This window comes from Enhydra lutris, unplaced genomic scaffold (genome assembly GCF_002288905.1).
Source record: "Enhydra lutris kenyoni isolate GAN:26980312 unplaced genomic scaffold, ASM228890v2 scaffoldscaffold85, whole genome shotgun sequence".
Lineage (NCBI taxonomy): Eukaryota > Metazoa > Chordata > Mammalia > Carnivora > Mustelidae > Enhydra > Enhydra lutris.
In genome coordinates, this window is record NW_019154169.1 from 7,772,759 (window position 1) to 7,795,056 (window position 22,298).

General features: G+C 50.9%; 1 protein-coding gene across 1 annotated transcript; it reads left to right on the forward strand.

The window, feature by feature from the left end:
- The first annotated feature begins 562 nt into the window (after positions 1 to 562).
- On the forward strand, positions 563 to 16,688 carry LOC111161540 (acid phosphatase 7, tartrate resistant (putative)). Its single transcript, XM_022525271.1, has 13 exons — positions 563 to 790; positions 1,538 to 1,840; positions 7,957 to 8,157; positions 8,449 to 8,631; positions 9,555 to 9,678; positions 9,909 to 9,971; positions 10,060 to 10,174; positions 10,264 to 10,371; positions 10,466 to 10,523; positions 10,605 to 10,672; positions 10,766 to 10,837; positions 14,535 to 14,672; positions 16,480 to 16,688. Exons 2-13 carry the CDS (start codon positions 1,720 to 1,722, stop codon positions 16,543 to 16,545), a joined length of 1,317 nt encoding a protein of 438 aa, XP_022380979.1. The 5' UTR covers positions 563 to 790; positions 1,538 to 1,719; the 3' UTR covers positions 16,546 to 16,688.
- Positions 16,689 to 22,298: the final 5,610 nt, after the last annotated feature.

Consider the following 22,298-nt stretch of genomic DNA (forward strand, 5'->3'; position numbering starts at 1 on the left):
CTGGGCCAGGTGGCAGTGTTAGCATGAAATTTCATGCCTCATCTGGTTTAATCCTCTCAACAGCCCTTAGGGTATGTACTATTATTCCCTTCGTTTTACAGGTGAAGTAGCCAAGAGGCTCCGCTAGGTTAAGTAACCTGCCTAGGGCGCCCAGCTCAGAAGCAGCACTGCCTTTCCCGGATTTTGATTTTGTGTTTTCAGTATGCCTCTGGGTGGAGTGGGGGTTCTTGGCGGTGTGTGTGTGGTGGGGGTGGAATCCGTGGGCTAAGCTTGGAGAAGGAGGAAGGAGGAAGGAATAGCGAGGAAGAGGAGCCGGGAAGGGATAGGGGAATCCCCTGGGTCGCAGGCCCTGGCTGCCGGCACGGCTGCCTACCGGGGGACCTGCCAGGGCCGGGGGTGGGAGCCAGTGTCCGTGCCCTGGGGACTCCGCAGTCGCGGGGTGGGGTGGCTGGGGGACGAGCTCAGCCTTACCTGTCAGGGCGCTCAGTTGGTGGTCAGCCTGGAGGTGTCGGCTGCGGCGTACCAAACCTTTCTGGATCCCCCTTCCCACGCCCCGCCTTGTGGGGCGGGGGGGGGGGGCTGGTGGGCGTGAGGCGCTCAGGACCCGCCGGACCTGTGAGACCCGGGGCCCCGGTTGCCTGGGGAGCCTGTCACTTCGAGAAGGCAGGCTCTTCCGGGGCTGGGACAGCTGTGGGCGGCAGGATGCCACGGTACCAGCAAACTCATAAATACCGCCTCCTCACTGGTGGCCGGAGACGTGCGCGCGCGTGCGGGCAGCTGGCGCCCGAGGGTGAGCCGGGGACCGGGAGGGAGTCCCCTGCCCCTTCTCCCAGCCTCCGGGCTGACGGTCCTGGGCTGGCTGGGCACCTCCCCCCGCAGGTCCTCTGGGAGCTGGAGAGCAAACTGGAGCCGGGGAAAAGGGCTGGGGAGAAGGGGAGTGGGTGTGCAGGGGCAGGGCTGGGGGGATGGGGGTCACCAAGGCAGGATGGGATGCCGATGGGGGGGATAGAGGGGAAGGGGCCGCTCCAGGTAGGATGGAAATTCTGGGGGGACCTGGGGATGGAGTGGGGGATTGGGTCACTCAGACCAAAATGGAATTCTGGATGCTGAAATACAGAGTGATGAGCTCTGAGAGCAGGGAGCAATGCTAGGGGAGGAGGCCATAGGTCCAAGAAGCTGGGGTTGCTAAGAGCAGGATGGAATGAATGCTGGCGATGGAGTTGCCAAGGACAACTCTCTACATGGAGTCGCCACCCCACTCCCAAACCTCTCGCTGAGAGTGAGATGTGGGTAAGAGCCAGGGCTCTGGAACCAGGACCCCAGGGCTCCAGCCCCAGCCCCATCAGTCCTAGCTGTGCAGGGAATCACTGTGGCTCATTGTCCTCATCTGTGATACGGCGATCATGGTCATAGCAGCCACCACACATAGGAATGTTGTGAGGCTCCCATGAGTTAATCTATGCAAAGTGCTTAGCACACAGTGAGTCTCAGGACATTTGGTTCTGGGTAGTGATCAGTATTTTTGTTTTCTCTCTAGCATCTGGATAACCATCCCCTTGAAGACCTCTCCCCCATCCTGCCTCCTGCCCCTGACGTTGCCCAATCTCCCTCCACTCTCCATCTTCCCAGCCCCTCTGTGCTATTCTGGTCCGCATCTGATCTACTGTGGACCCCTCCCCTTCCCCATCTGCCCCACCCCCCCAACACTGTCCCCTTACCATGCGCCCCCTTTGTCCCTACTGGTCCTGCTGCTGTCTGCTCCTGGTTTTCTCCTTGGGAGTCCTGGGGACCCCAGTGGCTCCCAAGGCTGCCCCTGAGCAAGTCCACCTGTCCTACCCAGGTAAGTTTCTGGGACCACTTTCTGGGCATCTCCCAGGGAGGCCCAGTGGGTTGGGGGCTCAGTATCCCACGCAGATTGCTGTGGAGCCCTGGGGGGTGGCTTGCTCTTCCTGAACCTCAGTTATCTGGCTCTGTTAAATGGGGGTTCCAAGCAGTGGTGCACCTGGCTATGTGGGAAATGATTATGGTGTCCAGGCTGTAATAAGTGTTCTCCAAAGGGGACCACTGTTGTCCTTGCTCATTGTGTCCCCACAAAGCTGCTTCCTGATTCTTGATCCAAGGGTGGTCATAGGCCTTGAACTCTGGACGCTTTGGACCCAAACTTCTTGGGTTTTAATCCCTGCTTTGCTACTTACTTGCTGTGTGACTGTGGGCAAGTGACTTAACCTCTCTGGTCTCAGCTTCCTCATCTGGACAATGGGAAAGTACTAGTGGGACCTCATAAAGGAGAGCTCTTACCTGTGAAGTGGCAAAATGGAGTATAGCCATGGTTTTTTTTTTTTTGTCTCAGGGTCCCTTTTTGGTCTCGGTCCCTTTGCACAGCTAAAGATGATTGAGAACCTCAAAGAGCTTTAGTTTATGTGAGTTATATCCATAATATTTGCCATATTAGAGACTAAAATGGAGGCATTTAAACACGTTTAAGTCATTGAAAATGAGCAGTAACACATCCATTCTGTGTTAAGGTAAATGGCATTTTGCATGAAAAATAACTGTACTATACAAAAGAAAAGAAACCTAATGAGAAGAGTGGCATTGGTTTACATCTTTTTAAGTCTCTTTAATGTCTGGCTTAATAGGAGGCAGCCAGATTCTCCCCACGTCTGCTTCTGCTGCTTTCTGTTTCGATGTGCTGCTTTGGATGATATTTACGAAGAAAATTTGGTCTCATGCATACTCCGGTTGAAACAGGGAGGAGGATTTTAAAAGGAGTTTCAAATAATTGTGCCCTATTCCTTTTTTTTTTTTTTTTTTTAATGACTGTGGCTTTCTTTCTTTCTTTCTTTTATTTTATTTATTTGACAGGGAGAGAGATCACAAGTAGGCAGAGAGGCAGGCAGAGAGAGAGGAGGAAGCTGGTTCCCCGCTGAGCAGAAAGCCTGATGTGGGGCTCGATCCCAGGACCCTGAGATCATGACCTGAGCTGAAGGCAGAGGTTTTAGCCCACTGAACCACCCAGGTGCCCCCTATTCCTTTTTGATACCAGACTGAAACTCAAAACACAGCCCTTTCTGTCTTTCAAATACTTTTAGCTTTTTATTTTTTTTTTTTAAGATTTTATTTATTTATTTGAGAGAGAGAATGAGAGAGAGAAAGAGCATGAGAAGTGGGAGGGTCAGAGGGAGAAGCAGACTCTCTGTGGAGCAGGGAGCCTGATTCGGGACTCGATCCCAGGACTCCAGGATCATGACCCGAGCCGAAGGCAGTCGCTTAACCAACTGAGCCACCCAGGCATCCCTAGCTTTTTATTTTGAATTAACTTTAGACTTATGGAAAAGTTGCAAAGATAATGCAGAATTCCTGTATCCCCGTCACCCAGCTTCCCCTAATGCCAGTGTCTTATGTACCTGTTATCAAAGCTAAGAAATTAACATTGGCATCATATCTCTAACTGGACCAAGGACCTTGTTTGGGTTTCACCGATTTTTCCACTAATCTGATCCACGATCCCACATGGCATCCCGCTGCCGCCTCTAGTCTCCTAGCTGGGACAGTTCTTCAGGCTTCCCTTGTTTTTTGATGTGCTTGACACTTGGAAGGAAGATCGTTTCTTACAGGTTAGTTGCAGTGCAGAATCTGAAACCAGGTGAATAAACTGGCTTTGGCGTCCGTTGGCCAACTGACCTTGGACAAGGCACTTTGCCTGGAGACTTCTATAAAATGCAACGGCAGTGAAACCCATCTCGTGGGCGCTGCTGTGAAAATCCAGTGGGATGACAGGGATTTCTTGTTAGGTCTGCACAGCAACAATAGCAGATCTGGTCTAAGTGTGTCAGAGGGATAACTCACTTAGCCTCAGATTGGATATTAAGCTGTAGGTTCTACTGTTACAGAAGAGTAAACTGAGGCTCATAGAGAAGGTCTGACCTCGGGTCACAGAATCAGGAATTTGAAGCCTGGCAGACTGGCTCAAAGAGCCCACAATACTTACTTTAAAACTTGAACTTAGTACTAATTTTAGATTTAACAGAAAATTTACAAAAATATTACAGAGTTCCCACATTCCACTCACTCGGTTTCTCCTGCTGTTATGTTAGCATCTTATATAATTACAGTATGTTTATTAGTTATTTAAAAAAAATTTTAAATTTTATTTATTTATTTGACAGAGATCACAAGTAGGGAGAGAGGCAGGCAGAGAGGGAGGAGGAAGCAGACTCCCCGCTGAGCAGAGAGCCCGATGAGGGGCTCGATCCCAGGACCCCGAGATCATGAGCTGAGCCGAAGGCAGAGGCTTTAACCCACTGAGTCACCCAGGCACCCCCCCAATTTTTTTTTTTTAAGAGAGAGTGAGCACATGCATGCAGGGGGAGGGGAGGGGCAGAGAGGGTGGGAGGGAGAGAATCTTAAGCAGACTCCATGCCCAGCTTGGAGCTGACTTGCGGCTCCATCTCACAACCCTGAGATCATGACCTGAGCTGAAATCAAGAGTTGGACACTTACCTGACTGAGCCACCCAGGTGCCCTAATATGTTTATTAAAACCAGGAAGTCGGGCACCTGGGTGGTTCAGTCAGGTAAGCGTCTGCTTTCAGCTCAGGTCTCGATCTCAGGGTCTTGGGATGGGGAGCTCCGTGTTGGGAATCCCTGCTCAGCGGGGAGCCTGCTTCTCCCTCTGTTGCTCCCCCCAACTCGTGTTCTCTTGCACACCTGCTCTCTCTCTCTCTCTCTCTCTCTCTCTCAAATAAATAAATAAATAAATAAAATCTTAAGGAAAAAAACCACAGGAAGTTAACATTGGTACAATAGTCTATTAACTAAACTACAGACCCTGTTGGGATGTCAGCAGTTTTCCCACTTGGTGCTGACATAGCTCATTGCTGTTACTGGTGACGTTGACTTTTGTTGTGTGGTTACAGTGGTGCCTGCTGGGTTTCTCCACCGTAGGATTTTTCTTCTTCCCTTTGCGGCTAATAAATATTTTGGGGGAGATTCCTTGAGACCATGCAAATTATGTTTCTCTTGAGACTTCTGCCCCCTGATTTTAGCGTCTATCGGTCGATCTTGCCTGTGACAATTATTAGCATGGTGTTTGCCTAATTGTGACATTGTGGCTTTCTAATTCTTTCTCTCTGTCTAATGGAAATTTTACTATAAGGAAATCTGTCCCTTCCTTCCTCCATCCATCCATTCACTTATTAATTTCTATATTTCAGTATTGACTTACAGATATTTATTTTGATTCCTTGGATTAAATATCCAATATCATCATTATTTATCTTGTGACTCGAACTGTCCCGGGTTTGGTCTTTGGAATTCCTTTGGATGGACTTCTGTGTTCTTTTGACAAGCCCCCGTCATTTCTTGAGCACTCCCCCACTTTCTGGCACCACGTGTTATTCTGGGCTGATCTTGTCTATTTCCTGCCCAGTGTTTGGAATCAACCGCTTCTGCAAGGAGCCCTGGTTTCTTTTGCTGGAGAGTGGGTATTTAGAAACTAAGATCTGAGCGCTGGGTGTGTTCGTGGCTACCGGGGTATCATGGTTTCCAGGCCCTTACACAAATGTGTGTGTGTGTCACATACACCCGCACAGATCTTGAGTTCCCTATCTGCATGTATATAGCTCTTACCATGAGATCATACTGATACCTCTGATTCTAGTCCAACATCACGGGCTTATTTTAGCCGCCTTCTTTCCTTATTTGTAAGTTCTTTCTCCAGCATTGCAAAACCTACCTCCCACTTCTACAGTATACTTAGGTATTTGTTTGATGCAAGTGTAGGCATAAAGCAGTTTCACTCTCCATCTTCCCAGCCCCTTTGTGCTGTTCTGGACCACATCTGATCTACTGTGGACCGCTCCCCTTTCCCATCTGCACCCCCCACACACTGTCCCCTTACCATGCTCCCCCTTTGCCTGTTTCCCTGTAAGAACATTTACTAGGTGACAACGTGTATGTGCAGTCCTTTTTCTCTGTAGTTTTTTTTTTAAGATTTTATTTACTTATCTGAGAGAAAGAGACAGAGATAGCGACAGAGATCATGAGTAGGAAGGAGAGGGAGAAGCAGGCTCCCTGTGAAGCAGGGAGCCCAACATGGGGCTTGATCCCAGGACCCCAAGATCATGACCCGAGCTGAAAGCAGGTGCTTAACCAACTGAGCCACCCAGTTGCCTCCTCTGTAGTCTTTTTAAGAGCATTTTTTAATTACTGAAGTATAAGTTGACATCCAATGTTATGTTAGTTTCATAGCGATAGTGAGGGTAGTCACCGTCTATCACCATGCCACGTTAGTACAATATACTTGACTATATTCCCTGTGCTTTTTTCATCTCCGTGGCTTATTTATATTTTATGACTGGAAGTTTGTAACTTTTTGCTATAGTCTTACAGCGTCCAGTCAAGACCTACCCCATGGTGACCCACCCCTCTGCATGAGTGCTTTATTTACTTTGTAAATATAGTTATATCCATTAGTCAGTGTTTATACTCCATGCTAGCTTCTTCCCGCATTGTTATTGTAATTGTTAGTTTATTTGGGGTGTGTGTGAAGAGAATATGGAACATGACTATAATTCTAAGAGTCAGAATTACACTAAAAAGGTAGTAGTTTTCCGTCCTGGTCTTTCCTGCTCTGTACCTGTCTCTCCTTTTCTACCCCATTCCCATCAACCCCAGGTAAGTAACCCATGTCTTTCCTTTCTGCTGGATCCTTCCTGTATTTCTTCCATACAGATGAGTACGTACCTGCGTCTATCCTCTTACATAAAGAGTAGGCGACTCTCTTGTGTACCTTGCTTTGTTAATTTCACTGGCTCTCCTGGATGTCATTCCTAGAACTTGTCCTCCTTCTGTGGATAGCTCCCTTGTGCTCCACTGTCTGGCGGTTACATAGTCACTTCAGCCCCTCTCTTATGGGTGGGCATTTTGGTCATTTCCAATATGTTGTGATTACGAACAGGGCTGCAATGAAGAATCTGGAGCACATGCATTCTCCTGTTCCTGGGACAGGAACACATGCTCTTAACATCAGCCTATAGACCATGTGGTGTGTTGAAAACCTTGATTTGGTGGCTGGCATTTAAGAATTTTGAGTTAATCACTTCAAAATTTGGATTTATTGGGGCCCCTGGGGGACTCAGTCCATTAAGCATCTGGCTTCAGCTCAGGTCATGATCTCAGGGTCCTGGGATCAAGCCCCACATTGTCTGCCTCTACTCAGTGGGGAATCTGCTTGTCCCTCTCCCTTTGCCCTGCCCCCCCCCATGCAAAGAAATACACAAAAAAATCTTTCGTATTTTTTGTTTGGATTTCTCTATCTATCTATGTTCCTGATATATAAAAATCACAGTATAGAGACTTACTCTAGAAGTCTCTAAGACAGATTTAGGGATACTGGGCCGGCTTCCGACATGGAGACCAAGCTATGGCTGCCCCTTTAAAACAGGGTAGATCTACAGTTCGCCTCACACTCCATCAGTCTCATTGGCCTGACTCCTTCCAGCTGGACTTTGTCCCTGTTTATATGACCTAGCAGGCTTCTAGACATCCAAGTTTATAACCCCTTAATGATGTCATGTATGCAAAACGTTTGGCACGAGGGCTGCATGCAGTAAATAATGATATTAAGACTAATGTCCATTCACTCATGGAATCCTAACAGCACTGTCCCAAGTGCTTTGCTTATGTTTAAGCCTCACAGAAACACTTAGAGTAGAAACCATTATTATTCCACTTTACGGATAAGGAAACCGAGGTGCAGAGAGGTGAAGGGAGGTGCCCAGGGAAGCACAGCTTGGGAAAGGCAAGGCTGGGCTTTCACCTGGGAAGCTCCGGCACCCGTGTCCCTAACTACTAGTGTTCCCCGCTGTTGGCTCTCACCCCTTGCTCTGTCCGCCCCTCCTCCCCTGCTCCAGCTCAGGCCTCACTGCCGGCCTGCTCTGCCCTTCCTCCCCAGGTGAGCCGGGCGCCATGACGGTCACCTGGACCACGTGGGTCCCCACCCCTTCCGAAGTGCAGTTCGGGCTGCAGCTTGCGGGGCCCCTGCCCCTCCGGGCCCAGGGCACCTTCAGCCCCTTTGTGGATGGGGGCGCTCTCCGACGGAAACTCTACATACACCGGGTCACACTGCGGGGGCTGCTGCCGGGGGTCCAGTATGGTGAGAGGGGCCCCAGGCCCCAGTGCTGAGGGGGGAACAGGAAGAGGAGTGGGGTGTAGACTAGAAGCTGCCACTGGCAGGGGGCTCAGGCGGGGCTGGTAATGCCTCTCTTATGAGACTCTGGCATGAGAATGGGAGGTGCTGGGGTCTGGGGCGGGGTGGACCAAAGGGCATGGGTCAGAACCCCACAATCCCCACTTCCTTCCCCCATCCACTGAAGATGGGTTGGGGGAGCAGGGTGGAGGCAGCCAGGGGTGCTCCTAGCTGACTGTGACCTTCCCTCTCCCTCAGTTTACCGCTGTGGCAGTTCCCAGGGCTGGAGCCGTCGGTTCCGCTTCCGGGCCCTAAAGAATGGTCCCCACTGGAGCCCCCATCTGGCTGTGTTTGGGGACCTGGGAGCTGACAACCCGAAGGCCTTCCCGCGGCTGCGCAGGGACACCCAGAAGGGCATGTACGATGCTGTTCTGCATGTGGGTGAGGCATTGGCAAGGGCGCGCCTGGAGGAGTGGGGTGGGGCTTGGGAGGGAGGCAATCCAGGGGGTATCGAGGGCACCGGGCTGTGGTTAGTGTGGTTCTCAAGGGACAGGCGATGAGACACTGGCCCCGGAGAGGGTGTCTGTGTTAACCAGTCTGCCCAGGTTCAAATCGCAGCTCCAACAGAGAGCCGCGTGCCTTGTTGGTTTTGTCCTCTGCGTTACTACAGTGAGGGCTAAGGCTGGTCCTGAATTCATGGGACTGTCGTGATGACTACGTGAGTGACCTTGCTTGGCATGCTGTAAGTGCCATGTGTTCCCTGTCATTATCATTGCTGCTGTGGTTTCAGGGGACAAGGACATGGATGGGAGACAGAGATTGGGGCTGATACGGTTCACGACTGCACACTCTGGAACCAGACTCCCAGGGCCTGATTCCTGGATCTTTACTAACTAGCCCCATGACCTTGCATGAGCACGTAACCCCTCTGGGCCTTAGTTTCCCCATCTGAAGTGGGGTAATAACGACATCCACCTCAGAGGGTATTTGGAAAATTCAGGTGATCAAGTATGTAAAGCATTTGGAACCGTGCCTGATACAAAATCAGTACCAGATCGTGTCAGTGTTAAGGCTTTTGTCCTGGGACAAAAGCCTCTGACAAGAAGGCGGGCAGAGATGGTGGCCTGTGTGATCAGAGCATGGGAGACCAGTGTGGTCTCCGTGGGCAGGGCAGGTGGGGGGTGGCGCTCAGGAGCTATTCAGGAAATAGCTCCAAGTGCACAGGCGGGTGGTGTGAGGTAGGGATCAGAGAACCGGGATGGCTCGGGGTCAGGGGCTGCAGCCGTCAGGTCTCTCGGTTCTGGCGAGAGGAGAGCAGGGTCTGGGTCCTTACTCTCCCCTCCCCCCAACCCCCGGCTCCCCAGGAGACTTCGCCTACAACATGGATCAGGACAATGCTCGTGTCGGGGACAAGTTCATGCGGCTCATCGAGCCTGTGGCTGCCAGCCTGCCCTATATGACGTGCCCTGGGAATCACGAGGAACGCTAGTGAGGGCCCGGGGCTTCAGGGCGGGTGTGGGCCTGACCAGTGCAAAGAGACATGTCCTTCTGAGTGTCTCACCTTAGTCCCTCAACCTACAGCAGTGCATGAGCAGTAGTAAGAGGAGAGGAGACAGAGGCTGGACTGGGAGCCAGACCTGGCCTGGCAATGGGGTGGTGGGGGCAGCGGGCCGAGGAACCCAGACCCTCTCCTCACCCTTTCACTTCCTTTTATCCAGCAACTTCTCTAACTACAAGGCCCGCTTCAGCATGCCAGGGAACAATGAAGGCCTGTGGTACAGGTAATTTGGGGGATCCTGGGGACTGGAGGATGGATGGAAGATGCCAGGGAGACTCCCACCTCTGACCCATGCCCTTTGACCTCTCCAGCTGGGACCTGGGCCCTGCACACATCATCTCCTTCTCCACCGAGGTGTACTTCTTCCTCAATTATGGCCGCCACCTGGTAGAGAGACAGTTCCACTGGCTGGAGAGCGACCTCCAGGTAACACGGGTGGTTACCCCTGCCCGGCCTCCCCTCCCCCTCCCCTACCCCGCCCCTCACCCTCATCCCACCCCTCACCCTCTCTCTAGAAAGCCAATAAGAACCGGGCAGCCCGGCCGTGGATCATTACCATGGGCCACCGGCCCATGTACTGTTCCAATGCCGATTTGGATGACTGTACGTGGCATGAAAGCAAGGTGAGGACCCCTCCCTGGGGTGGGGTGCCAAGAGCCAGGAGGGGGGGGTGCCCAGCCTGAGTCCCCCATTCCCCTCCTTATGCAACCTGCCCAGGTTCGCAAAGGCCTCCGTGGCAAGTTCTATGGGTTGGAGGATCTTTTCTACAAATACGGTGAGTGACCTGGGGACCCCCGCCCCGCCCCCCCAATCTCTCTAGGATCAGGCAGCTTGACCCCAACTTGTTCTGTTTCAGGGGTTGACCTGCAGCTGTGGGCTCACGAGCACTCCTACGAACGCCTGTGGCCCATTTACAACTACCAGGTAAGGCTCAGGGAGGGCCGGTGTCAGTGTCGGTGGACCCCAGGACACCCAGGGCTTGGCCTGGTGTGACAAGCCCCTCTCCCTTGTTTCCAGGTATTTAATGGCAGCCAAGAAATGCCTTACACCAACCCTCGAGGCCCGGTCCACATCATCACGGGATCTGCTGTGAGCATCACAGGGGGAGGGTGGCTTGGCTTCTTGCCTCTTGATTTTAACTGCCTCTTGTACTGGCCAGGTGTTTATACAGCTGCTGTCCCCACCTCTCCCCTACTCCCTGAGAGCTTAGGTAGCCTTCGCCACAGGTCCATTGTACGGATGTGGAAACAGAGGCTTGGGCAGTCAAATCTCATTCAGTCCCTAGCTCAACAAGTGGTAGGGGTTGGGGGCAGGGCTTGCCCAGGTTTACCGGATGGATCCAAAGACAGAGGGCTTCTTATTATCTTCACTGCCACTGAACTCCAGACTCCGTTCACTTTCCACCAAATTTCTCCCTGATGTCCGCTTTCTGTTCCAAGTTCCCACATTCGAGTTAGTTACTGTGTCTCTTGAGTCTTTGCTTGTCTTTCATCCTGCACATTTTGCAAAACTCCTGGCCAGCAGTTTTGCAGCAGGCCCCCTGGTCTGGGTTTATGTGTCGTTTGGCTGAGATTCAGGTTACGCATTTTGGGCAAGGTGATCGTAGGAGTGATGTTGTGTTCTCCTCGGTGCATGGGACCCGGGGCTCCTGCCGTCTGTGTGTCTCTGAATCACCTGGTTAAGGAGGTTCCTCCACTGTAAAGTTATTATATCTCCCTTTCTAATTAATAAGTATCTTCAGGGAGATACTTTCTGGCCATTTGCAAATCTCCTGTCTCTCCTCCAACTTTCACCCACTGATTTTCAAATCCCCTGTGGGTCCTGCTGGCAACAGTTATTACTGTGATGTTCTAGTGGGAAGTTTCTGTTTCCCTCATTCCTCCAGGATTGATTAATTAGAGTCCTCTCGTGAGGAAGAGTCGTCCCTTCCATCTCATCTATGTAGTTCGTTACTGATTTATACTGGTGTGGACTCACGGGTAATTATTGTATCCTGTGGGCGATAATCCAATATGATTGTGATTTACGCTACTGATCACTTTGCTCCAGGTTGGGCCACTGGGAACTCTTCAGGTCTGAATGCCCCTGTCATTTTGTGAGCTCTTTCTTATTTTTTGGCCCTATTGGGTGCTGCAGAGATTCTTGCGTTTTCCTACCCCTCTCCTCTCTGCCTTGGAATCACTTACTTCTGCAAGGAGAGGGGGCTTATTTTTTAAGCTGGTTCTCAGGAATTAGTAAGATCGAAGTAAGAACCACTTGTGATAAAAATTCACACAGTGGGGCGCCTGGGTGGCTCAGTGGGTTAAAGCCTCTGCCTTCGGCTCAGGTCGTGATCTCAGAGTCCTGGGATCGAGCCCCACATCGGGCTCTCTGCTCAGCAGGGAGCCTGCTTCCTCCTCTCTCTCTGTCTGCCTCTCTGCCTACTTGTGATCTCTGTCTGTCAAATAAATAAATAAAATCTTAAAAAGAAAAAAAAGTTAAAAAAAAATTCACACAGTGCACAGGGTGCCTGGGTGGCTTAGTGGGTCAAGGGTCTGCCTTTGGCTAAAGTCATGATCCCGGGGTCCTGGGATGGACTCCCCACTTCTGTGATCCATCTCCTTCTGTGATCCATCTCTCTCTCTCTCTCTCTCTCTCTCTCAAATAATAAAATCTTTAAAAATATTTTTAGGGGCGCCTGGGTGGCTCAGTGGGTTAAAGCCTCTACCTTCGGATCAGGTCATGATCTCAGGGTCCTGGGATCAAGCCCCGCATCGGGCTCTCTGCTCAGCAGGGAGCCTGCTTCCCCCTCTCTCTCTGCCTGCCTCTTTGTGTACTTGTGATCTCTCTCTCTCTCTGTGTGTCAAATAAATAAATAAAATCTTTAAAAATATATATATATATTTTTTTTTAAATATTCAGACCGCTGGGGCGCCTGGGTGGCTCAGTGGGTTAAAGCCTCTGCCTTCCGCTCAGGTCATGATCCCAGGGTCCTGGGATTGAGCCCCACATCAGGCGCTCTGCTCAGCAGGGAGCCTGCTTCCATCTCTCTCTCTCTGCCTGTCTCTCTGCCTCCTTGTGATCTCCGCCTGTCAAATAAATAAATAAATAAATAAAATCTAAAAAAAAAAAAATTCAGACCATGCAGAGGGCAAGAGTTTACACCCCTTCTTCGTCCCTCTCTGGGGTTCTGTCTCTTGGACGGCATTTTCAAATGTTCTCTGCATGTGCAATGGAGTAATGGTCTTGCTAGAGACGTGTCACTGTACTACCCCCTTGTAAAAAACAACTTGGATCGTGCTTCATCCCCTAGGAGGTTCTCAACCTTGGTGCACGTTACATGGGGAAGTCTTAAAACTCCAGCATCTGGACCCCATTCCAGAACAAACACCAGAATCTCTGAGAATGGGGCCCTGGCATTGGTCCAGAGCAGCCGCCACCTGGAGCAGGAAATACAATGTTTTCAGCACCAGATGGCTCCTCAGACCCCTAGGTGATCGCTATTCTGAACTTGAACGAGCACAGATGAGTTTTCCCTTCAATTTCCAATTTTGAAATTATTTCAGACTTACAGACAAGTTGCAAAAATAAAAAGGAGTTTCCCTATCCCCAATGTTACCAATGTTTCCCAAACGTGAACATTTAACCGCATCTGTTTTTGATGTTTTGTTTGTTTGTTTGTTTGTTTTAAAGATTTTATTTATTTATTTGACAGACAGAGATCACAAGTAGGCAGAGAGGCAGATAGAGGGAGAGGGGGAAGCAGGCTCCCTGCCAAGCAGAGAGCCCGATGCAGGACTCCATCCTAGGACCCTGGGATCATGACCTGAGCCGAAGGCAGAGGCTTAACCCACTGAGCCACCCAGGCGCCCCTATATTGTTTGTTTTGAGAGTGAGAGAGCACGCATGTGCAAGCAGGTGTGTGTGAGCAGGGAGGGGAGGGGGAGTGGAGAGAGAATCCCAAGCAGGCCCCATGCCCAGGGAGGAGCCCGACACAGGACTCGATCCCACGACCCCGAGATCATGACCTGAGACGAAATCAGGAGTCAGACACTCAATCAATTGAGCCACCCAGGCACCCTAACCACATCTGTTTTAATCTCTATTTTATCTTATTATTTTATTTGTCTGTGGCTATTATTATATTAATATTTTATAATATTTTTGTATCATATATAATGAATGATGATGAATATAGTATTCCTCCTGGAGAGATCGTGTGGGACTATGCCATAATCTGGTTAGTCCTCCGACTTGCACAGTGAGTTTGGCCATCTACTGATAAGCCTTGCTTCCATTCATGATTACAATGATGGCAGCAAAATGGTGATTTTTTTTCAAGGTCCCACATGCTCTCTGCTCATGCCAGCTGGCGTGGCTTCTGCAAGGCTGAGCACTCGCTCTCCCCCAGGGACTGGTGACTTAAAAAGCCTTCTTGGAGGGTCTACCATGCCGACAGTGTCAAGACCCATGACTTCTATCTATTCTTCGAGATTGCATTTTCCCTTTTACTGTACATCTCGGCCCCCTTTCTGTGACACCCTGCTTTGTGACAGTCGCGCCATAACGTATTTAACTGACCCCCACGATGGGCCTTTGGGTGCCTTCCAGCCTAGGGCTCTTAGAGAAAATGCCGCACTGGGCAGTCTCTCACAGCCAAGCTCTTTTCTAGAAGTCTTAGTGAGGTCAAGGCTTAACAGACTTCGTCTTCCTCGGGAACATCGGGGTCCTGGCCTGGGAGTTGTTTCTGCTGCTCTTGGATTCTCCATCCACCCCAGCCCTGGGTCTAAAGGGTTTTGTCTGGCAGGGCTGTGAGGAGCGGCTGACCCCCTTCTCCCTCTTCCCTCGGCCCTGGAGCGCCGTGCGCGTGAAGGAATACGGGTACACGCGGCTACACATCCTCAACGGGACCCACCTCCACATCCAGCAGGTGTCGGACGACCAGGTCAGTGAGCGGTGTGCCTGATCGCCTGCCTGAGTAACGGGGCCCAGTGGGTTCTGGAGCCGATCCGTTAAAAGAATGGATTCCAGAGCTGGGAATCCTGGGTTCAAATCCTGCCTCGGCTACTTACAGGCTGGCTGACCTCCAGCAATTTATTTCACCTGTCCGAGCCACAGCTTTCCTGTCTGTTAAAGGGGATGATAATAGTTGATTGACCTGTTATACATAAAGTGCTGAGAACAGTTTCCAAAGCATGGTAAATTCCATAGGTACTTATCAACCTGAAGCAGGGGCTGAAGAAGGTGGGTGGTAGGAGCAGGTGGAGGGAAACCAGTATGATTTGTGGCCGGCAGAAGTGGCCCAAGGCTAGAAGGACCCAAATAATCATGGTTCAGCTTTATTTTTGCCATTGTAATTGTATTATATTTTTTAAAGACTTATTTATATATTTAAGAGGGGTGGGAGAAGGGCAGAGAGAGAGAGAGCGAGCCTCAAACAGGCTCTACACTGAGCACAGACCCTGACTCGGGGCTTGATCTCATGACCCTGAGGCTACCACCTGAGCTGAAATGAAGAATCGAACACTTAACCGAATGCCCCACCTAGATGCCCCTGCCTTCGTCATTTTAAAAGAATAATAATTATGATTTCTTGATCACCTGTTGTGTATCAGATGCTGGGCTAGCCTCTTTACATCTAGTAGCATTTTAATCACCACAGCCATCCCATGGGATGGTTTTTCTTTCTTGTACAGACGAGAGCACGAAGGCTCAGAGAGGGGAAGTAATTTTCCAAGGGTCACACAGCTGGAGGGTGGCAGAGCTGGGATCTGACTGCAAAGACCATGTTCTTTTTATTATAAATAACTATCCTTTACTGAGCTGGGAATCGCTTCTCGGCCTTTTGGCTAGGATCAAGTGTACTGAGCGGGGCACGCACCAGAGGCAGGCTTTAAAGTTGTGTATTTATTGCATTCATTTCTCCCCTGTGTAGAGAATACGGAAGTGAGGCTCAGAGTTGGGAACACTCTTAAGGCCACGTAGAGAGCTGCTGTACTGGGCTGTCAGTGATGTTTGTCTGACTCCAGGGTCTGTGCTCATAATAACAGCTTAAACCTTACACAGTCCTTGCCATGTCCTGGGATCCCTTTTTAAAAAGCCCTCTATAGGGGTGCCTGGGTGGCCCAGTGTGTTAAAGCCTCTGCCTTCAGCTCAGGTCATGATCCCAGGGTCCTGGGATCGAGCCCCGCATCGGGCTCTCTGCTCAGCAGGGAGCCTGCTTCCTCCTCTCTCTCTGCCTGCCTCTCTGCCTACTTGTGATCTCTGTCTGTCAAATAAATAAATAAAATCTTTAAAAAAAAATAAAAATAAATAAAAAGCCCTCTACAGGGCACCTGGGTGGCTCAGTTGGTTAAGCGACTTCCTTCAGCTCAGGTCATGATCCTGAAGTCCCGGGATGGAGTCCCACATCGGGGTCCCTGCTTGGCAGGGAGTCTCCTTCTCTCTCTGACCCTCCCTCTTCTCATGCTCTCTCTCTCTTTCTCATTCTCTCTCTCAAATAAATAAATAAAATCTTTAAAAAAAAAAAGTAAAAAAAAAAAAGCCTTCTACAAATAATCTCATTGAATCCCCACAACATCTATGGTGTAGGTAATATTCCCAGCATCCCCACTTTTCAGATGAGGAAAACTGAGGCTCAGAGAGGTCTAGCCTTTTGCCCCAGGTCACACAGCCCATTAAAAATTCAGGTCCATAGCCCTGGAGTCAGGACTTGCAGCTCTCATTACCTCCTTTGTTTTTGTCCCTTGCAGGATGGGAAGATTGTGGATGACATCTGGGTGGTGAGACCACTGGTTGGCCGGATGATGTACCTCTAGGTACAGAGGCAGCTCTCATCAGAAACCCTGGGCCTTGCTGCCTTGGCTAGTGTGACCAGACACTGCCCAGGCCCAGCTGGAGAGTTGGGGCAGGCCTTGACTCCCAGCCGTTCTGAGGCCCCATGTGGGGTGCATGCAGCCCCGTGGCAGCTGGAGTAGCTCTCCCCTCCTGGAGAGGTGGGGGTACCACCGGCTGTGATGGGCAGGTCGGCGCCCAGGCACAGAGCAAAGCAGGGCAGGTGTGGGGCGGCTCAGCCCCGCTCCCCTGCATAGCACTGACCGGGCGGGGTGCCCACGGGGCCCCAGGAATAAAGAGACTTACAGCTGTGGCTCTGTGGACTCTGCACTTCTGCCGGGGATGCCCCCTGGGCCGTCTCCCCCCTCCCAATGCCCGCAGGGGCGAGGGGCCATCAGCACCCCTAAGTCAACAGAGTGGGTACGGCTGTCATGACACCATTCTCCAGCAGGTGGTGTTGGTGACTTTCTCCTCCTAAGCTGACCCTCAAGGCTCCCACTGCCCAAGGCACCCTAAACCAGTGTTGCCTTGTGCCTCAGTTTCCCAGCACTGAGAAGTGTTAACACTCCTGCCTCCAAGCTGGGGGTTCTGACAAGCCTAAGGATCTCACAGACCTGCTGTTCTCCTCCCCTTTCCCTGTCTCTATCCCCTTCCTTTTCGTGTATTCACCCATTATTTCTTGGGCATCTCCCATGTGCCAGGCCCTGGTTTCAGTCCTGGGAGACAGCTGTGAGCAAGCCAGAGATCTCTGCCTTCACAGAGCTGATAATCTAACCAGGGGGTCAGACAGCAAACACAATGAATGAGAGAAATGTAAAGCAGGGTAAAAATTGGGAAGCACTCTGAAAAAGCAGGGAAGGGGCCCGAGGGGAGGACAGTGGCAGTTTTTACAGGGATAATCAGGGAGACCTCACCCAGAGGGTGAACATTTGATCTGAAGAAGTCTGAAGGAGAAGCCACAGGCAGAGTACTCCAGGCAGAGGAACAGCTGGTGCAAAGGCCCTGAGGCAGAAAGACGCTGGCCCTGCCAGGGTATCAATGTGGCAGCCAGTGCATCCTGGGCAGAATGAGTAGGGGAAGACAGAGACAGGGAGCTGATAGGGAAAGATCATGTGGGGCCTCATGGGGCCCAGGAGGACTTTGTCCTTTATCCACAGGAGGGCTCTGAGCTGGTGACAGACACATCTGACTGCAGGAGTCCTAGGCCAAGCTGGGCGCTGGTCCCAGGGCTGAGAGCTCCCCCAGGGCAGCCCGTGGGCTTCCAGCTTTGCAGGCCGACCTCACGTTATAGCTCCATGAGCTGTGAGCTGCGAGGGCTCAGCTTCCTCCTACTTACTCCCCTAGCCACCCCCACAGTGCCCATGGCACACTGGCTTCAGTTTCTTGAATTATGCGAAGCTTTTTCTCACCCTTGGCAGGCCCTCTCCTCACTCTCCCGGGCTCATCCTGGGCTGGCACCTTCTAAGCCTGAGGTCTCAGCTTTTCCTGACAGCCCCAGCAAGGAGAGCTGCCCTCATTCTGTCCTGTACCCGCTTTACGTCACTTCTAGTTCTTAGCTTCCTGGAATCCTCTTACTGATTTATGCTTGTCTGTGGTCAGCCTGCGCCCTGGAGCTAAGGGTCTGTGCAGGAGGAGACCAGGGCCAACTTGTCCATTTGTGGGTCTGTCCCCTCCACCAACCCCTCCTAGACCCCTTCTCAAGCTGGGTGGCTGGCCCGCGCCCACTCATCCCAGCCCTGCCCTGGGCCGGCACTGTCTGGGGTGGCTTTGTCTCCCCCACTGGACTGTCAGCCCCAGGAGGGCGGGGTCCAGGGCTCACCCCAGCTCAGCCCAGCACAAGATAGTCACTTCATGAATACTTGTTGCCTTAATGAAGGCCACCACATGCCACGTGCTGGCTGGACAAGGCCAGGGACACGCCAGGGACAGCGATGAATCAGCCCTAGCCAGGCCCTGTAGGAGTTCATGGGCGAGCAGAGCCACGTGGTTACCCAACTCAGGTGACAGGCAATGAGGGCATGCCACCGAGGGAGGCACCCAGCCCGTGAGGTCGCCAGCCGCGGAGTCATGCATCGCTCACTGCAGCCAAAGCCTGAGCTGGTCCCCACGTGCACCTGGCGCGTTCCCTCCCAGGCCAGGGGAGGCTGCGAACAAGCCTGGGCCGGGGGAGGGGGTCCACAGAGAGCAAAGGCCTGGCACTGGGGCTGGACAGAAATGGGGTTTGAATCTCAGCTCTGCCACTTACTGTGGGATGTGGAGTTGGCGGCCTGCTCTGAATGTCAGTTTCATCATCTGTCACAAAAGAATGATCCTTTTGGATCATCCTTTATGGCATGGCCTTGGGATTAAATGAAGCTGAAAGCCTTGATGTTGTCCTTGACTCTTCTTTTGCTCACATCCTGCATTTAATCAGCTAGCAAATTCTGTTGACTCTGTAAAGTCTATCTAGAAGCTGTCCCCTTCTCCCATCTCCAAGGCCTCCTACCCTGGTCCTGTCCACCTGTCCCTGGCCTCCTACCTGGTGTCCCTTCTGCGCCCCTCTCCCCTTTCCCCCCCATCCCTAGTCTGCTCTCTACATGTAGCCCAAGGAACTGGTGGACACCTGTGTCAGATCGTGTCCCTCTTCTGCCTCAGCTTTCCTGGGGCTGCATCTCCCCTGGGGACACAGCCAGCGTCTTCCCTGCAGCCCACCCCACAGGATCTGCCCCTGTCACCTCCCTGTCCTCATCTCCCACTACTTGTCTCTGCCCACTCTGCTCCAGCCACACTGGCCTCAATGGTATCAGACAACTGGCTGTTTCCTCTGCCTGGGACACTGCCTCTGGGTACCTGCACGGCTCTCTCCCTCCCCTCCTCCAAGCCTCCGCAGGGAGCCCTCCCCTGACCAACCCGTTTGAAATAGCACCCCACCCCCGACCTCCCATGGCCTTCCCCTGCTTGAGTTTCCTTCAGGTCACTTCCACGTTGTGGCCTGCTAAGAAAAGACATGTTTCATGATGTATTCTGTATCTCCTCCATCAGAAAGTGAGCTCTGGGGGTGCAGGGGTTCCTGGGGGGTTTTGCCCGTTCTGTTTAGCCCCTAGTTCCAGAACCCAGAACATAGTGGTTGCCCAATAAACACTGGTTGAATGGATGAGGGGAGGCGGGAGAAATTTCGACAAAATACTTAAAACAGCACCAGCGTCAAAGGAGAAGGTCAGAAAAAGTAGGAATGACAGTAATTTGGGTGAATCAGATAAAGGCCCAGCCCTTGGGGCTCCCCCTGCTGAGCACGCAGGAGACAGACATGTCCAGCCGACTGCAACACCTATGATGCGTGACAGGCTCAGGAAGTGACAGGTTGCTGGACTGAAGACCGTACAGCTTCTGGGAGGCAGAGCCAAGCAAGGCTTCAGAAGGCTACGCAGATGGCTAGTAGGCTGGTGTGACTGCTCCTGGGAGGGGCAGCAGGGTCCCTGGGATGGCCTGGGAGGCCGTTTGGGGTCTATGGAGAGACCAGAAGGGGGGAGCTGTGGGTCTCAGGATTCATTCATTAACAAATATTTTTTTACTGAAATCCTTCATTGCTCAGATCAGCCAGAAACGGGTTTTGCTGGCAGCAGTTAAGAACCAGGAAAGAACAAGGCACCCAACTGTGATCCAACTGTTGTAGGTACTGTGGTGGCCAAGATGACATTTTGGCCTTTGTGAGGCTGACATTCTACTGGGGGAGACAGAGAAGGAACGGTGAAAACAAAAATACTATCACCTGAGAATCCCAGGTGGTGATCAGAAGTGTGGAGAAAATGCAGAGGGAATTCAAGGTGGGAAGGCAAAGGGTGCTATCAGTATGGCGCCAAGGAAGGGCCTCTCGGAGGAGGTAACATTTACGCCAAAGGGCAGGGAGCTGGTCAAAAAAAAAGACCTCTAAGAGTGATCCAGGTAGGGAAACCAGCAGGTGCAAAGGCCCTGAGGCAGGACTGAGACTGCGTGTCTGAGAGACCGCCATGAGGCCAGAGTGACTGGTGTGGAGTGAGAAGGATTACCAGATAAAATACAATGCCCAATTACATTTGAATTTCAGATACAGTATATAAATGTTTAGTCTAAATATGTCCCAAATATTGCGTGGGGACACGCCTATGCTAAAAAATGACTCGAGGTTTATCTGAAATTCAACACTAGCTGGGCATCCTGTATTTTCATTGCCTAAATTTTTGTTGTAACTGTAGGAATGAGCAAGACAGGATGTGGAGGAGATGAGGACACAGAAAGGACAAAAAGTTCCTTTCTGAGTCCTGCGCACATGCCTGAGGAAGACAGGACGTTCTTTGAGTTCTTCAGCAGACCTCTGTTACTTGGCATCCCTACTCCCTGGGCAGAGGTGCATCCTCTCAGTCCTCCTCCCCCATCCTCTCTCCAGATCTCTGCTGCTGCTTTTCAGCAAATTAAAAAAAATAACAATATTGTCCTTTTACTTCAGGGGAGAAAGTAACACACTCATTGTTTTAAAAAAAAAAAAAAAAAAGATCAGGGGTGCCTGACTGGCTTGGGCAGTGGAGTGTACAACTCTTGATCTCGGGGTTGTAGGTTCGAGCCCCACGTTGGGTGTAGAGATTACTTAAAAATAAATTCTTTTTAAAAAAAGAAACTCAGGGACGCCTCGGTGGCTCAGCTGGGGTAAGTGTACGACTCTTAGTTTCAGCTCAGGTCATGATTCAGGGTCCTGAGATCAAGCCCCAGCATGGAGCCTGCTTAAGATTCTCTCTCTCGGGACGCCTGGGTGGCTCAGTTGGTTGAGCAGCTGCCTTCGGCTCGGGTCATGATCCCGGCGTCCTGGGATCGAGTCCCACATCGGGCTCCTTGCTCATCAGGGAGCCTGCTTCTCCCTCTGCCTCTGCCTGCCATTCTGTCTGCCTGTGCTTGCTCTCTCTCCCTCTCTCTCTGACAAATAAATAAATAAAATCTTTAAAAAAAAAAAAAAAAAGATTCTCTCTCTCTCCCTCTGCCCCTCCTACCTTCTCAAGCGCTCTAAATAAATAAATAAATAAAATCTTAAAAAAAGAAGAAGAAATTCAAACCATGCAATAAAGGATAAAGTAGAAAAGTAGAACCAGAAATTTCCTGGCTGTGCCATTCCTAACAGCTTGTAACTTTCAACATTTTCCTTTTTTCCCTCATAACCCCTGATTTCTTTTTTTTTTTTTTTAATGAAAATACTATCATACGGTATGGGTAGGTTTGTACCTTGCTTTTTCTTTCCCGTATAAATTAACATTGGCATAATATCTTCTCTGGTCTCTCTCTCTCTCTTTTCCATTTTTAAAAGTAAACTTCAGGGTGCCTTCAGTGGGTTGAGCCTCTGCCTTGGGCTCGGTCATGATCTCAAGATCCTGGGATCAAGTTCCGCAGCAGGCTCCCTTCCTTCTCTCTCTCTCTACCTGCCTCTCTGCCTGCTTGTGATCTCTCTCTCTCTGTCAAATAAATAAATAAAATCTTAAAAAATAAATAAATAAAAGTAAACTTCAGTTGACAGTTGGGAATTTCCAGAAGAATTGCAAAGACAGTACAGACTTCTCAAAAACTCCATACCCAGTCTCCCTTATTATTAAAATCTTACCTAAACCTGGTACATTTCTCACAGCTAATGAACCAATATTGATAGAGTATTATTAACTAAAGTCCATGTTCATTCTACTGCATTTAAAAAACTTTTAAGTTGGGGCATCTGGGTGCATTAGTTGGTTGAGCGTCTGCC

What these genes read in the sequence shown, in the direction of transcription:
- LOC111161540 (XM_022525271.1), top strand. Translation starts at nt 1,720, where the DNA reads ATGCGCCCCCTTTGTCCCTACTGGTCCTGCTGCTGTCTGCTCCTGGTT. An exon ending in GGGAATCACGAGGAACGCTA is followed by an intron (nt 9,679 to 9,908) that starts GTGAGGGCCCGG and finishes CCTTTTATCCAG; the next exon opens with CAACTTCTCTAACTACAAGG. An exon ending in ACATCATCACGGGATCTGCT is followed by an intron (nt 10,838 to 14,534) that starts GTGAGCATCACA and finishes TTTGTCTGGCAG; the next exon opens with GGCTGTGAGGAGCGGCTGAC.